Raw genomic sequence first — 16,719 nt, 5'->3', positions numbered from 1 at the left:
GCCTACTGGGATTTTAACTGATGTGTGTTGAATTTCTCAAGCATTGACACCTTAACAGAGTCTTCTCACCCATGAACAGGTCTCTCCACTTAAGTCTTATTTCACCAGTAATATTTTGTAATGTGTGTGTGTGTGTGTGTGTGTGTGTGTGTGTGTGTGTGTGTTATATGTGTAGTGTGTGTGGTGGTATCATTTTTTTAAGCTTTTAAATTCCAGTGAGTTAACACACAGTGTAATATTAGTTTCAGGTGTACAATATAGTGATTCAACACTTCCGTATATCACCCAGTGCTCATCACTCCTTAATCCCCATCACCTATTTCCATCACCCCTCCACCCACCTCTCTTCTGGTGACCATAAGTTTGTTCTCTATAGTTAAGAGTCTGTTGCTTGGTCTGCTTCTCCTTCTCTTCCCTTTGCTTGTTCGTTTTGTTTCTTAAATTGCACATGAGTGAAATCATACGGTTATTTGTGTTTTGTAGTCTTTAAGTGTATATACACTTGCACATCTTTTGTCAGAATCATCCCTAAGCACTTAATATTTTATAATGTACTATAAATAGTATTTCTTAAAGTTTCAATTTATTATTGTTCATTTATGCTTGTATATTTCCTATGCAAAATTAAATTGTATATTTCATATGGAAATAAAATTGAGTTTTTATATTGATCTTGTAAACTGCAATCTTAGTAAACATATTTATTAGCCCTGATGGGTTTCTTGTATATTCTGTAACCTTTTCTACATCTAATGATGCTGTTTGGTAATAAAGACAGTTTCGCTCTTCCTTTCCAATGTACATGCCTTTGTTTCTTGACTCATTGCACCTACTAGAATGGCCAGCACAATGTTGAATAGAAGTAATAGGAGCACACATTCTTGCCTTGTTCCTTATTTTGAGCAAGGAAGGCAAGAAAAAAAAAAGAAATAAAGAATATATAGTGTTAATAGAAAATAGATACCAAAATGGTAGAGTTAAACCCAACCACAGCAATAACTGCATTAAATCTAAACGGGCTAGTCTTTTACCATCATGTGCAATGTTAGCCATTGATTTTATATGAGTGTCCTGTGTTAAGTTGAAGAAATTCCTTCTTATTCCTATTTTGCTGATTGTTAAAATCAACTGTGTATATTGGATGTTGTCAAGTGCTTTTCTGTGTCTATTGAAATGATCATATGGTTTTCTTTTGTTGTTTTCTAATATGGTAAATTGTGTTGATTGATTTTCTAATGTAAACCACTCTTTCATTCCTGAACTAAAACCCTACCTGTGCATGATATATTTTCCTTTGTATATATTGTTGGATCTAGTTTGCTAAAATTTTGCCTAGAAGTTTAAAATTTTGTTTATGAGAGATATTGCTATGTAGTTTTATATTTTTCTAATATGTTATTCTTGGTTGTAGTATCAGACAAGCTGTTCCATGGAATCAATTGAAAAGTATTACTCCCTCTTCAATTTTCTGAAGTTTAGAACTGGTATCACTTATTTTTAAAATATATAGCAGGACACTGATGAAATCCTCCTGGCCTGGAGGTTTCTTTGTGGGAAGGTTTTTAAATAACAAATTCAATTTCTTTGATTGATGTAAGAGTATTCATGTCATCTGTTTCTTCTTTAGTTTTTTTTTTTTTAATGTTTATTCTTAAAAGAGAGAGAGAGACAGAGCATGAATGGGGGAGGGGCAGAGATAGAGAGGGAGACACAGAATCTGAAGCTGGCTCCAGGCTCTGAGCTGACAGCACAGAGCCCAACGTGGAGCTCAACTCACGAACTGCAAGATCATGACCTGAGCCAAAGTTGGACGCTTACCCAACTGAGCCACCCAGGCACCCCTGTCATCTGTTTCTTCTTAAGGAGGCTTTGGTAGTTTGTGTCTTTCAAGTAACTTGTCCATTGTATGGTTTTGAATGTGTTTTAGATTCTTTTTAACTTTGTATTTACAGTTGTTTGTAACATTCTTTTACTGTCTTTTTAGCAGCAGCAGACTTTGCACCGATTCCACTTCTTTCAGTCTCAATATTGGCAATTTGTGTCTTCTCTTTTTTGTTTTATCCTCAGTCAGTCTGGCTAAAGAGTTGCCAATTTTATGGACCTTCTCAATGAATCAGCTTTTTGGTTCTGTTGATTTTCTCTGTAGGTTTTCTGTTTTTATTTGTTTTGTTTTTCTTAATGCCATTAATTTACCCAATGATTTTTTTTTATTTCCTTTCTTCTGTTTACTTTTGGTTGAAATCATTTCTGGTTTCTTAAAGTGGAAGCAGAGATCATGGATTTGAGATATTTCTTCTTTTGTAATATAGAGGATTAATATTATAAATTTCCCTCTAAGTATCTCTTCAGTAGCATCCCACCAATTTTGACATATTCTGTTTCCATTTTCTTTCAGTTCAAAACAGTTTGTTTCTTTCAGTTTAAAAAGTATTTATTTTGAGAGAGAGAAGGCATGAGCAGTGGAGGGGCATAGAGAGAGAGAGAGGGAGAGAGAGAATCCCAAGCAGGATCCACACTGTCAGTGCAGAGCCCAACACAGGGCCCTAACTCATGAACCCTGAGATCATGACCTGTGCTGAAATCAAGAGTCTGATGCTTAGCCAACTGACTCACCCAGGTGCCCATAGTTCAAAACACTTTCTAATTAGTTTTTAAAATTTGTTCTTTCTTTAAAATATATTACAAAGCTGTAGTAATCAAGACAGTATGGTATAAGCCCCAAAATAGACATAGATCAATGGAACAGAATAGAAAACCCAGAAATGAACCCACAGCTATATGGACTATTAATCTTTGACAAAGCAGGAAAGAATATCCAATGCAAAAAAACCCAGTCTCTTCATCAAATGGTGTTGAGAAAACTGGACAGTGACATGCAGAAGAATGAACCTGGACCACTTTCTTATACCACACATAAAAATAAATTTAAAATGAGGACCTAAATGTGAAACAGGAAACCATTAGAATCCTAGAGGAGAACATGGGCAGTAACCTCTTTTACATTGGCATAGCAACTTCTTACTAGATAGGTCTCTTAAGGCAAGAGAAACAAAAGCGAAAATAAACTACTGGGACGTTATCAAAATAAAAACCTCTGCAGAGCCAAGGAAACAATAAGTAAAACTAAAAGACAACCTATGGAATGGGAGAAGATATTTGCAAATGACATATCTGATAAAGTGTTAGTATCCAAAATATCTAAAGAACTTATCAAACTCAACACCCAAAAAACAAATAATCCAGTGAAGAAATGGGCAAAAGACATGAATAGACACTTCTCCAAAGAAGACATCCAGATGGCCAACCTCCACATGAAAAAATGCTCAACATCAGTTATTATCAGGGAAATACAAATCAAAACCACAATGAGATACCACCTCACACCTGTCAGGATGGCTACCATTGACAACTCAGGCAACAACAGATGTTGGCGAGGCTGCAGAGAAAGAGGCTCTCTTTTGCATTGTTGGTGGGAATGCAAGCTGGTGCAGCCACTGTGGAAAACAGTATGGAGGTTCCTCAAAAAATTAAAAATAGAACTACCGTATGCCCCAGCAATTGCACTACTAGGTATCTATCCAAGGGATACAGGTGTGCTGTTTTGAAGGGGCATACGCACCCCAATGTTTATAGCAGCGCTACCAACAGTAGCCAAAGTATGGGAAGAGCGCAAATGTCCATCGATGGATGAATGGATAAAGAAGACGTGGTGTATATATACAATGGAGTATTACTTGGCAATCAAAAAGAATGAAATCTTGACATTTGCAACTACATGGATAGAACTAGAGGGTATTATGCTAAATGAATTAGTCAGAGAAAGACAAATATCATGTGACTTCACTCATGTTAAGACTTTAAGATCCAAAACACATGAACAGAAGGGAAGGGAAGCAAAAGTAATATAAAAACAGGGAGGGGGACAAAACAGACTCTTAAATATGGAGAACAAACAGAGGGTTGCTGGAGAGGCTGTGGGAGGGGGAATGGGCTAAATGGGTAAGGGGCATTAAGGAATCTACTTCTGAAATCATGGTTGCACTATATGCTAACTAACTTGGGTGTAAATTAAAAAATAAAAATTTTAAAAATTAAAAAAAATGGGCAGAAGACATAAATGGACATTTTTTCAAAGAAAACACGCCAATGGCCAACAGACACATGAAAAGATGCTCAACATCACTCATTATCAGGGAAATGCAAATCAAAACTACAAGGAGATATTACCTCACACCTGTCAGAATGTCTAAAATATTTTATTCACTATATTGTCAAAAAGAAAAGTTAATACAATTTTGAGAGCACATGATATCTTTGGGTAAAATAGTTTTTTGGGCCTTTTGCCCACATCGAGGTAAAACAAAACTCTCATAATATAATTAAATGACTCTGCATAATAACAACCAAGATTTATTTCATTCTTTGTTGTTGGAAATGCATCTCTAAACAGAGGTTTCTGAAAATTTAGGTTAGGAAGATGGTTTTACTTACCACCAAAAATAAAATAGCTCTGCAAAATCTGCATAGTATAGTCTCTTTTATATCATGGAATTAAGTGATATGGTGAATTTGTCTAAATGTGTAAGTCTAATATACATATATATATATATATATATAATCTTTTACTAACCTTTAATAAATGTCTGGCCCAACACCATTTTCTTGAGGTAACGCCAATAATTCCACCATCAGGAAGATTTTCATTTCTTCCCAGTCTTTTGAACGCAGTAAAAGTTTTGATGTAAAGAATACCATTTATTAGAAAAAATATTCCATCCCACGATATGTTCACATCAGACACGTTGTGTCTCTCATCGTCAGTCAAAATGTTTGGAGGCACTCTGATTCTGGTCCAAGTACGGAATGAATCATTTGTTTGAAAGGTCTCCATATCAGCTACCACCACAACCGATGAAAGAACACAAGTAGCCCAGGCTAATATTAACTGACTACCTTGCGGTGAAGTGATTGGTAAAGAGTCAGGAATCTCGGGCATTGTCAACAAAGGGAAGGTCAGCAGGAAAAGAACATCTGCGATAAAGCAGTCTTGGAAAGCCACTTGATTTCCTTTAATTTCCTTTAGCACATCATCTGTTGTCATTGGCACTGAAATATGCCAGGTCCTAAGAAGAAGAAGAATATGAAAATTAAAAATATAAAAATTAAATATAAAAAATTATGTATATAAAATATTAGAATTAAGTGTAGAAATTATAAACATAGAATGTATAAAAATGTAATGGCCTCTCTTCTCATCCATTTTGTACACTACTGACATTTATCATCTTTTAAAAAATTTTATTTTTATCAACATAAATCTGGGTGAAACAAATTAAATAGCACTAAAAGGCTACCCCTGCCCCATTTCTCCACATTCTTCACTCTTGTTCCCAAAGGAAAACAATCTGGACTCTTACAGCTCTCTCATTTGCAGTGTGTCTCCAAATTCTCAAATATTCTTATGCTTCTCTCTTAATATATAATTTTTACACATTATCTATTGGCTTCTTATATGACAGATGAAGATGTATTGCTCATAAAGTTTAACTACCCATACGTCTCTTCTCCAACATCACAGTGTTTAGCTAAACCTATAGGGTTTACATTGTTTTACTGTGTAAATATTGTTTACTACTGAGCCAGTTATTGTACTACAATTACATCTTCACATATACACATATATATTCATAATCCTTCTCTTAGAGTTAATAATTATTTGATTTTGAAAATCTGTTGTTTCCTAAGTGTGCCAGGAGGTGAAATGGTGCTCCCTAATATTTTCCATGTGGTAAAGACAGGTCATCTAGTACTTGTTCATTTCATAACTCTCTGGGCTGAAGGCACCATGTTCTCAGTCCAGAGCTTTGATCTTTCTGGTTTGGCTAAAGCACATCCTTCAGTACCTCTCTGTGAAAGTATAAAATTGAACATAAAAAATATATATGAGTGTGAAATATGAACGTACATTCATGTATATGTGAATAGAAAATATATGAACATAAAATTTTAAGACCCCCGAATATCTGAAAATATTTTACACACCTACTGGATAAATTAGGCAGAGACGTCAGAGCTCTGAGGGCATCTTCTCCCTTCTTTTTGTATTAAAGTTTACTAATGAAAAGCCAGATGATACACTGATTCTTGCTATTATTTAAATGGGTTGCCTTTCTTTAAGATTTTAGGATCTCCCCTTTTTTTCTTGGTATTCTATTATTCAACAGGGCTGGGTCTATCTTTTGAGTGGACATACAGAGGTATTTGTGAAAACAAGCATTCTACCATGAATCTCAGAAGTCGTGAAAAATTCCAAGGAGAGTTTCTTAGCAGGGCAATCGAGGAGATGTCGGGTTGTAGATGTTCAGTGAACATCTCTTGAGTTTTCTATTTCCTCAGTGAATACATACCTGGGTGATGGCATTCTGCCCACTCGGACTGTGGTCCTGGCAGGTCAAGGCAGCCCATGTTGGGGCATTTGTAGGGTTATCACCAAATCACCATGCTGCCATGACACTCAATGCAATTACTGTTTTTGGCAAGCTACGCTACTGACTCGGTAACATCAGTTTAAAGTACAATTTCTAAAATCATCATGGGGTGCCTGGGTGGCTCATTGGTTAAGCATCTGACTCTTGATTTCAGCTCAGGTCATGATCTCATGGTTTGTGAGTTCAAGCCCCACCTCAGGCTCTGCACTAACAGTGCACAGCCTGCCTGGGATTCTCTCTCTCTCCCTCTCTCTTTGCCCCTTCCCCACTTTCTCTCTCTCTCTCCCTCTCTCTCTCTCAAAATAAATAGATAAACATAAAAAAACATCAGTACCATTTTGTTACATTGTCATATATATATATATACACACACACACACATATGTATATATATATAAATATAAATATATTATTCTATATACAATAATAATTTCATATGTGTATAGCCCCATTATAACTAAGCATCGGTGACTATTTTGTTTGAATGGATAACTTCCTATCTACAAGGCCTAGAAAGGAGCCAGCACTCAAGGCCTAGCTAAGACATACTGAGCATTTCAATTTTCTTTTTCCTTATTTTTTTTAACTGCCTTTATTTCTCTTTCTTTCTTTCTTTCTTTCTTTCTTTCTTTCTTTCTCTATTTCTATATAATTTATTGTCAAGTTAGCTAACTTACAGTACATACAGTGTGCTCTTGGTTTGGGGGGTAGATTGCCGTGATTCATTGCTTACATACAACACCCAGTGCTCATCCCAACAAGTGCCCTCCTCAATGCCCATCACCCATTTCCCAGCCCCCCGTCCCCCTATCAACCCTCAGTTTATTTTCCTCAAGAGTCTCTTATAGTTTGCCTCCCTTTCTGTTTAAAACTATTTTTTCCCCTTCCCTTCCCCCCGTGGTCTTCTGTTAAATTTCTCAAGTTCCACATATGAGTGAAAACATATGATATCTGTCTTTTTTATGACTAACTTATTTCACTTAGCATAATACCCTCCAGTTCCATCCATGCTGTTACAAATGGCAGGATTTCATTCCTTCTGATTGCCAAGTAGGTATTCCATTGTATATATAAACCACATCTTCAATTTTCCACGTCTATCATTTTGTTTTCAAATGTTTTTTATGGTGATCATACACGTTTCAAAATTCTTTTCTTACTTCTTTCCCATTTTATAACATCTTAATTTCTTTTATGTGTATAATATCTTCTCTTTCTCTGAAGATTTTATACATTTTTGTGACCTTTTCTTTGGCTTGCTCTATGTGTTGTTTCCTCTGAGTTCTACTGCTCTTTTTATTGATTCAGGTGTCTGACATTCATATTGGAACCTATAATTCTCTGTTAGTCTTTGGTTGTCTAATATTTAAGAGAGAAGTTGTAACAAGTTGTGTGTGGGTCACTTCTTGCTCCCCGTGTGCTCCATCGTGCTTTTTCCTTTCTGACTCCAATTTAAGTTATTTTGAGTAGGTCTGATCAGTTAACACAAAGAAAACTCCTCTTCTATCTTGCCAGGATATCTGCTAGGTTTCCATATTCAGGGAGCAGAGCAGGAGGAAAGAACTGAAGGCACACTGGGGGGTCCCCATCACTTTAGAATTCCCTCTGTGAGCTCTTAATTAATACAATTTCATGCTCTACTAAGTCAGTTACCACTTCTCTCTCTGCTTTCTACTTTCTTGCCTCCCTTCCCATTGCTTCTCCTTGTAGGCTTGCAACTATCTTACTGAGATTATGGGGGAGAGTGGAGATAAACAATTGTATTTAATCTGCCATGTTGTAATTTATCTCCTTTAAACTGAATTTCATTAAGTGCTGTTCTGCTTAGAAACATCAATGGCCCCTTAATTATATCCAGGAAAAAATTCAAGCATTCCAAATAATTTTCAGGAAATCTCCATATTTTTTCCTATTCAATTTCCCTTACCATATTATATTTCAAGTGTGTTCTTTCTGTTTGCCTGTCAGAACTATTGGTGCTCTTAATGTCCCGTGGGAGTTCCTCTTCCATTCTCCTGTCTTTATGTTCTAGTGTTTTTTAAGTCCTGCCCAAAACTATCTCTTCTATTTTGCTTTCTTATTTTACTACAAAATGTATCTTTTATAAGGATAACCTTTTCTAAACCCTGATTCTAAACCATCATGTGGATGGTATTTTATGGCATCCAAGGCAATATTAATATATATATATATATATATATATATATATATATATATATATACAAGGAGGGGGACAAAACAAAACAGACTCATACATATGGAGAACAAACTGAGGGTTACTAGAGGGGTTGTAGGAGGGGGGATGGGCTAAATGGGTAAGGGGCATTAAGGAATCTACTCCTGAAATCATTGTTTCACTACATGCTAACTAATTTGGATGTAAAGTAAAAAAAAATGAACCTCTAATATTATATATATATATATATATTTTTTTTTTCTTTGTGATTCTTTAAAAATGCCACATATTTAGGGGACACCTGGGTGGCTCAGTCAGTTGAGCATCTGACTTCGGCTCAGGTCATGATCTCACAGTTCATGGGTTTGAGCCCCGTGCTGTCAGCTCAGAGCCTGGAGCCTGCTTCGGATTCTGTGTCTCCCTCTCTCTCTCTCTGTCCCTCCCCCACTCATCTTCTGTCTCATTCTGTCTCTCAAAAATAAATAAACATTAAAAAAATTTTAAAAACCACATATTTAATAATTTTATTATGAATGTATCATATATACAAAAAGAGTATATGATACACACACACATTTAAAGAATAATACTGAGATGAACATCTGTGTATTAATCACCTAGATCAAGAATCAGAACGCTACCCATACCTTAGAAATGCTCCACGTCTCTCCTTCCTCCACTCCTACCTGCTTACACATAAACACTCGCCTGATTTTGTGTTTGCGCTTGTGTTCACATTCCTGTGCTTTTTAAAAATTAGTTTTGGATACATAGACTCTCAGAGGTTTTCCAGGGAAGATGGCGGTGTAGGAGGCCGCTGGGCTCACCACGTCTGGCTGACCACTTAGATTCCACCCACATCTCCCTAAATAACCCAGAAAACCGCCAGAAGACTAGCAGAGCGGACTCTCTGGAGCAAGCGTAGACAAGAGGCCCATGGAAGAGGGCAGGAAGGGTGGAGAGGAGGTGCGCACACTACACGGACTGGCGGGAGGGAGCCGGGGTGGTGGAGGGGCAGCCAGCTCACCCTGCAAGACAGAACCCCCAAATCCGGTTTGCAAAAGTGGAGGGGTCGGACGGAGTGTGTTCTGACAGCCAGTGGGACTTAACATCTGGAATGTTATAAGTCAACAGCTCTGCTCCGAGAGCAGGAGGGCTAGAGAACAACAAAAGGGAGAGTTGTTGAGCCCCAGAGGACAGAGCTCAGCTTCGCAGGGAACAAAGGCGCTGGCCAGCGCCATCTCCCTCGCCCATCCCCCAGCCAAAATCCCAAAGGGAACTAGTTCCCGTCAGGGAACTTGCTTGCACCACGCAAACACCCAATGCTGTGCTTCTGTGGATCCATCTCTCCGGCAGGTCTGCCTCCCCCCCACCCCCCGCCGCCGCCACCACCCTGTGCCACAGGGCCCCTCCCAAAGTGGGTCACCAAAGGCAAAGCGAGCTGAGTCTGCCCTCCCACCCCTGTGCACCTTGTGGATCCACCCTGGCTAATACACAAGATCCTATAGAAGCAGCACCACAAGTCTGGCAGTGTGCAAGTAGCCCAGACAGGGTCTACACCACTCCACAGTGAGTGCTGCCACTGGGAGAGGGGAAGATAAGGTACACACCAGTCTGACTGTGGCCCCAGCGCTGGGCTGGGGGCAGACATCAGGTCTGACTGCAGCCTCACCCACCAAGGCAATTACTCCAGACAGCACAGGGGAAGAGCCCTGCAGTTCCATGCCACTCCAGGGACTATCCAAAATGATGAAATGGAAGAATTCTCCTCAAAAGAAACTCCAGGAAGTAACGACAGCTAACAAACTGATCAAAACCAATTTAAGCAATGTAAGAGAAAATGAATTGAAAATAATAGTCATAAAATTAATCGTTGGGCTTGAAAAAAGTAGAGAGGACAACAGAGAATCTATTACTACAGAGATCAAGGGACTAAGAAACAGTCAGGAGGAGCTAAAAAATGCTACAAATGAGCTGCAAAATAAAATGGAGGTGACCGCAGCTCAGATTGAAGAGGCAGAGGAGAGAATAGGTGAACCAGATGATAAAAATGTGGAAAAAGAGGAAGCTGAGAAAAAGAGAGAAAAAAATCCAGGAGTATGAGGGGAGAATTAGAGAACTAAGTGATGCGATAAAACATAATAATGTATGCATAATTGGTATTCCAGAGGAGGAAGAAAGAGAGAAAGGTGCTGAAGGTATACTTGAAGAAATCATAGCTGAGAACTTCCCTGATCTGGGGAAGGAAAAAGGCATTGAAATCCAAGAGGCACAGAGAACTCCCTTCAGACGTAACTTGAATCGACCTTCTGCACGACATATCATAGTGAAACTGGCAAAATACAAGGATAAAGAGAAAATTCTGAAAGCAGCTAGGGATAAACATGCTCTAACATATAAAGGGAGACTGATAAGACTATTGACAGACCTATCTACTGAAACTTGGCAGGCCAGCAAAGAATGGCAGGAAATCTTCAATGGGATGAACAGAAAAAATATACAGCTGAGAATCCTTTATCCAGCAAGTCTGTCATTCAGAATAGAAGAACAGATAAAGGTCTTCCCAAACAAACAAAAACTGAAGGAATTCATCACCACTAAACCAGCCCTACAAGAGATCCTAAGGGGATCCTGTGAGTGAAACGTTGCAAGGACGACAAAGTACCAGAGACATCACTACAGGCATGAAACCTACAGACATCACAATGACTCTAAACCCATATCTTTCTATAATAACACTGAATGTAAATGGACTAAATGCTCCAACCAAAAGACGTAGGGTATCAGAATGGATAAAAAAAACAAGACCCATCTATTTGCTGTCTACAAGAGACTCATTTTAGACCTGAGGACACCTTCAGATTGAAAGTGAGGGGATGGAGAACTATCTATCATGCTACTGGAACTCAGAAGAAAGCTGGAGTAGCCAGACTTAGATCAGACAAACTAGACTTTAAATTAAAGGCTGTAACAAGAGATGAAGAAGGGAATTATATGATAATTACAAGGCCTATCCATCAGAAAGAGCTAACAATTATAAATGTCTATGCGCTGAATACGGGAGCCCCCAAATATATAAAACAATTAATCACGAACATAAGCAATCTTATTGATAAGAATGTGGTAATTGCAGGGGACTTTAATACTCCACTTACAACAATGGATAGATCATCTAGACACAAGATCAATAAAGAAACAAGGGCCCTGAATGATACATTGGATCAGATGGACTTGACAGGTATATGTAGAACTCTGCATCCCAAAGCAACACAATATACTTTCTTCTTGAGTGCACATGGAACATTCTCCAAGACAGATCACATACTGGGTCACAAAACAGCTCTTCATAAGTATACAAGTATTGATCATACCATGCATATTTCAGACCACAATGCTATGAAGCTTGAAATCAACCACAGGAAAAAGTCTGGAAAACCTCCAAAAGCATGGAGGTTAGAGAACACCCTACTAAAGAATGAATGGGTCAACCAGGCAATTAAAGAAGAAATTTTTATTTCTTTCTAAATGAAATTTATATTTCTAAAGAAATTTTCATTTATTTCTAAATGAAAAGACAACAATCCAAACGCTTTGGGATGCAGCAAAGGCTGTCCTGAGAGGAAAATACATTGCAATCCAAGCCTATCTCAAGAAACAAGAAAAATCCCAAATATAAAATCTAACAGCACACTTAAAGGAAACAGAAGCAGAACATCAAATATACCCCAAACCCAGCAGAAGAGGAGAAATAATAAAGATCAGAGCAGAAATAAACAATATAGAAACTAAAAAAAACTGTAAAGCAGATCAATGAAACCAAGAGTTGGTTTTTTGAAAAAATAAACAAAATTGATAAACCTCTAGCCAGGCTTCTCAAAAAAAAAAAAAAAAAAAAAAAAGGGAGATGACCCAAATAGATAAAATCAGGAATGAAAATGGAATTATTACAACCAATCCCTCAAAACACAAGCAATTATCAGGGAATACTATGAAAAATTATATGCCAACAAACTGGACAACCTGGAAGAAATGGACAAATTCCTAAACACCCACACCCTTCCAAAACTCAAACAGGAAGAAATAGAAAGCTTGAACAGATCCATAACCAGTGAAGAAATTGAATCAGTTATCAAAAATCTCCCAACAAATAAGAGTCCAGGACCAGATGGCTTCCCAGGGGAATTCTACCAGACATTTAAAGCAGAGATAATACCTATCCTTCTCAAGCTGTTCCAAAAAATAGAAAGGGAAGGAAAACTTCCAGACTTATTCTATTAAGCCAGCATTACTTTGATTCCCAAATCAGACAGAGATCCAGCAAAAAACAAAACAAAACAAAACAAAACAAAACAAAACAAAACAAAAAAAACTACAGGCCAATATCCCTGATGAATATGGATGCAAAAATTCTCAATAAGATACTAGCACATCGAATTCAACAGCATATAAAAAGAATTATTCACCATGATCAAGTGGGATTCATTCCTGGGCTGCAGGGTTGGTTCAACATTTGCAAATCAATGTGATATATCACATTAATAAAAGAAAAGAAGCATATGATCCTGTAAAATCGATGCAGAAAAAGCATTTGACAAAATTCAGCATCCTTTCTTAATAAAAACCCTCGAGAAAGTTGGGATAGAAGGAATATACTTAAAGATCATAAAAGCCATTTATGAAAAGCCCACAGCTAATATCATTCTCAATGGGGAAAAACTGAGAGCTTTCCCCCTGAGATCAGGAACACAACAAGGATGTCCACTCTCACCGCTGTTTTTTAACATAGTGTTGGAAGTGCTAGCATCAGCAATCAGACAACAAAAGGAAATCAAAGGCATCAAAACTGGCAAATATGAAGTTAAGCTTTCACTTTTTGAAGATGACATGATATCATACATGGAAAATCCGATAGACCAGACCAGAAGTCTGCTAGAACTGATAGATGAATTCAGCAAAGTCGCAGGATACAAAATCAATGTACAGAAATCAGTTGCATTCTTATACACTAATAATGAAGCAACAGAAAGACAAATAAAGAAACTGATCCCATTCACAATTGCACCAAGAAGCATAAAATACCTAGGAATAAACCTAACCAAAGATGTAAAAGATCTGTATGCTGAAAACCATAGAAAGCTTATGAAGGAAATTGAAGAAGATACACAGAAATGGGAAAACATTCCATGCTCATGCATTGGAAGAATAAATATTGTTAAAATGTCAATACTACCCAAAGCTATCTACACATTCAGTGCAATCCCAATCAAAATTGCACCAGCATTCTTCTTGAAGCTAGAACAAGCAATCCTAAAATTCGTATGGAATCACAAAAGGCCCCGAATAGCCAAAGTAATTTTGAAGAAGACCAAAGCAGGAGGCATCACAATCCCAGACTTTAGCCTCTACTACAAAGCTGTAATCATCAAGACAGCATGGTATTGGCACAAAAACAGACACATGGACCAAGGGAATAGAATAGAAACCCCAGAACTAAACCCACAAAAGTATGGCCAACTGATCTTTGACAAAGCAGGAAAGAATATCCAATGGAAAAAAGACAGTCTCTTTAACCAATGATGCTGGGAGAACTGGACAGCAACATGCAGAAGGATGAAACTAGATCACTTTCTTACACCATTCACAAAAATAAAACTCAAAATGGATAAAGGACCTGAATGTGAGACAGGAAACCATCAAAACCCTAGAGAAGAAAGCAGGAAAAAACCTCTCTGACCTCACCCACAGCAATTTCTTACTTGACACATCCCCAAAGGCAAGGGAATTAAAAGCAAAAATGAACTATTAGGACCTCATGAAGATAAAAATCTTCTGCACAGCAAAGGAAACAATCAACAAAACTAAAAGGCAACCAACGGAATGGGAAAAGATATTTGCAAATGACATATTGGACAAAGGGCTAGTATCCAAAATCTATAAAGAGCTCACCAAACTCCACACCTGAAAAACAAGTAATCCAGTGAAGAAATGGGCAGAAAACATGAATAGACACTTCTCTAAAGAAGACATCCAGATGGTCAACAGGCACATGAAAAGATGCTCCACGTCGCTCCTCATCAGGGAAACACAAATCAAAACCACACTCAGATATCACCTCACGCCAGTCAGAGTGGCTAAAATGAACAAATCAGGAGACTATAGATGCTGGCGAGGATGTGGAGAAACGGGAACCCTCTTGCACTGTTGGTGGGAATGCAAGCTGGTGCAGCCACTCTGGAAAAGTGTGGAGGTTCCTCAAAAAATTAAAAATAGACCTACCCTATGACCCAGCAATAGCACTGCTAGGGATTTACCCAAGGGATACAGGAGTGCTGATGCATTGGGGCACTTGTACCCCAATGTTTATAGCAGCACTCTCAACAATAGCCAAATTATGGAAAAAGCCTAAATGTCCATCAACTGACGAATGGATAAAGAAATTATGGTTTTTATACACAATGGAATACTACGTGGCAATGAGAAAGAATGAAATATGGCCTTTTGTAGCAACGTGGATGGAACTGGAGAGTGTTATGTTAAGTGAAATAAGTCATACAGAAAAAGACAGATACCATATGTTTTCACTCTTATGGGGATCCTGAGACACTTAACAGAAGACCATGGGGGAGGGAAGGAAAAAAAAAGAGGTTAGAGAGGAAGAGAGCCAAAGCATAAGAGACTCTTAAAAATTGAGAACAAACTGAGGGTTGATGGGGGGTGGGAGGGAGGGGGTGGGTGATGGGTATTGAGGAGGGCACCTTTTGGGATGAGCACTGGGTGTTGTATAGAAACCAATTTGACAATAAATTTCATATTAAAAAATTATACATATATGAATAAATGCTTTCTCTTTACTATAATCTCCGAAGGACAAGAATGGCATCATACTATTTGCTGTGTTTCTTATAATGTCTAGCATAATATACAGAACAGAGCAAGGAATGTGGTAAACATCTTTGAATAAATCTGACATTTTGTCACGGAAAAAAAAATAAAAATTAGTTTTGCCACATGTATGCCTTATTGAACAATATTGAACCGCAAGAAGTAGAAAAATCCACTAGTATGGTTAGAGATTCAGAACTCCTCTTTCAGGGGCCACCTAGTGGCTCAGTTGGTTAAGCGACTGACTTCAGCTCAGGTCATTATCTTTCAGTTTGTGGGTTTAAGCCTTGCCTCGAGCTCTGTGCTGACAGCTCAGAGCCTGGAGCCTGCTTCGGATTCTGTGTCTCCCTCTCTCTGCCGTTCCCTTGCTCGTGTTCTGTCTCTCTTTCGCTCTCAAAAATAAATAAACATTAACAACAACAACAACAACCTCCTTTCAGTAATTGACAGATCCAGCAGGCAGAAAATTAGTAAGGACATAACTGAACTGAACAGCACCATTTATCAAGTGTATCTAATTGACAAATAAAGAATATCTCATCCAGCAACAGCAGAATATACATTCTTCTCCAGTTCTCAGGGATCATTCACCATGACACCACATATCTTGGGTCACAAAACACACCTGAGAAATTTAAAAGAATAGAAATTATACAAAGTATGTACTTAAAATACTACATAATTAAGCTAGAATTCAATAACAGAAAGATAACTGGAAAAAATCCCCAAAGATTTGGAGATTAAACACTTCTAAATAACACATCGGTTAAGGAAGAAATCTGAACTGAAATTTAAAAATATTTTGAACGAAATGCAAGTGAAAAAGTGTTTTGAACAAATGAAAAAAATACAACTTACCAAACTTTGGGGGCTTCAGTGAAAGCAACGCTTAGAGGGAAATGTATGGCATTAAATGAATATTTAGAAAAGAAGAAAGACCTAAAATCAATACTCTAAGCTTCCACCTTAGAAAACTAGAGGGAAAAAAGCAATATAAACCTAAATCAAACAGAAGAAAAAGATTGCAATGGAAATCAGTAAATTGAAAACAGAAGAATAGAAGAACAACAGAGAAAACCAGATACCCTAATACTTAAACTAGATAAAGATACTACAGGAAAAGTTATAGATCCTTTGACATTACTGGAAAAGTTTCAGATCCATGACCAGATGG

At 37.7% G+C, this 16,719-nt stretch overlaps 1 protein-coding gene across 3 annotated transcripts in view; it reads right to left on the bottom strand.

Moving 5' to 3' along the window:
• CATSPERE (catsper channel auxiliary subunit epsilon) overlaps positions 1-16,719 on the bottom strand; it is a 197,889-nt gene that overhangs the window by 71,088 nt on the left and 110,082 nt on the right. For all 3 annotated transcript variants that reach the window (XR_006705997.1, XM_045453179.1, XM_045453178.1), the window contains one exon: positions 4,631-5,123. Coding sequence is in view for 2 of the 3 variants with exons in the window: in XM_045453179.1 (XP_045309135.1) it covers positions 4,631-5,123 (493 nt within the window). In the remaining variant the exon portion in view is untranslated. The remainder of the gene's footprint in view (positions 1-4,630; positions 5,124-16,719) is intronic.

This window comes from Leopardus geoffroyi, chromosome C3 (assembly GCF_018350155.1).
Source record: "Leopardus geoffroyi isolate Oge1 chromosome C3, O.geoffroyi_Oge1_pat1.0, whole genome shotgun sequence".
Classification (NCBI taxonomy): domain Eukaryota; kingdom Metazoa; phylum Chordata; class Mammalia; order Carnivora; family Felidae; genus Leopardus; species Leopardus geoffroyi.
Note: the sequence above shows the minus strand (reverse complement) of the source record. Positions and strands in the feature narration are given on the sequence as shown.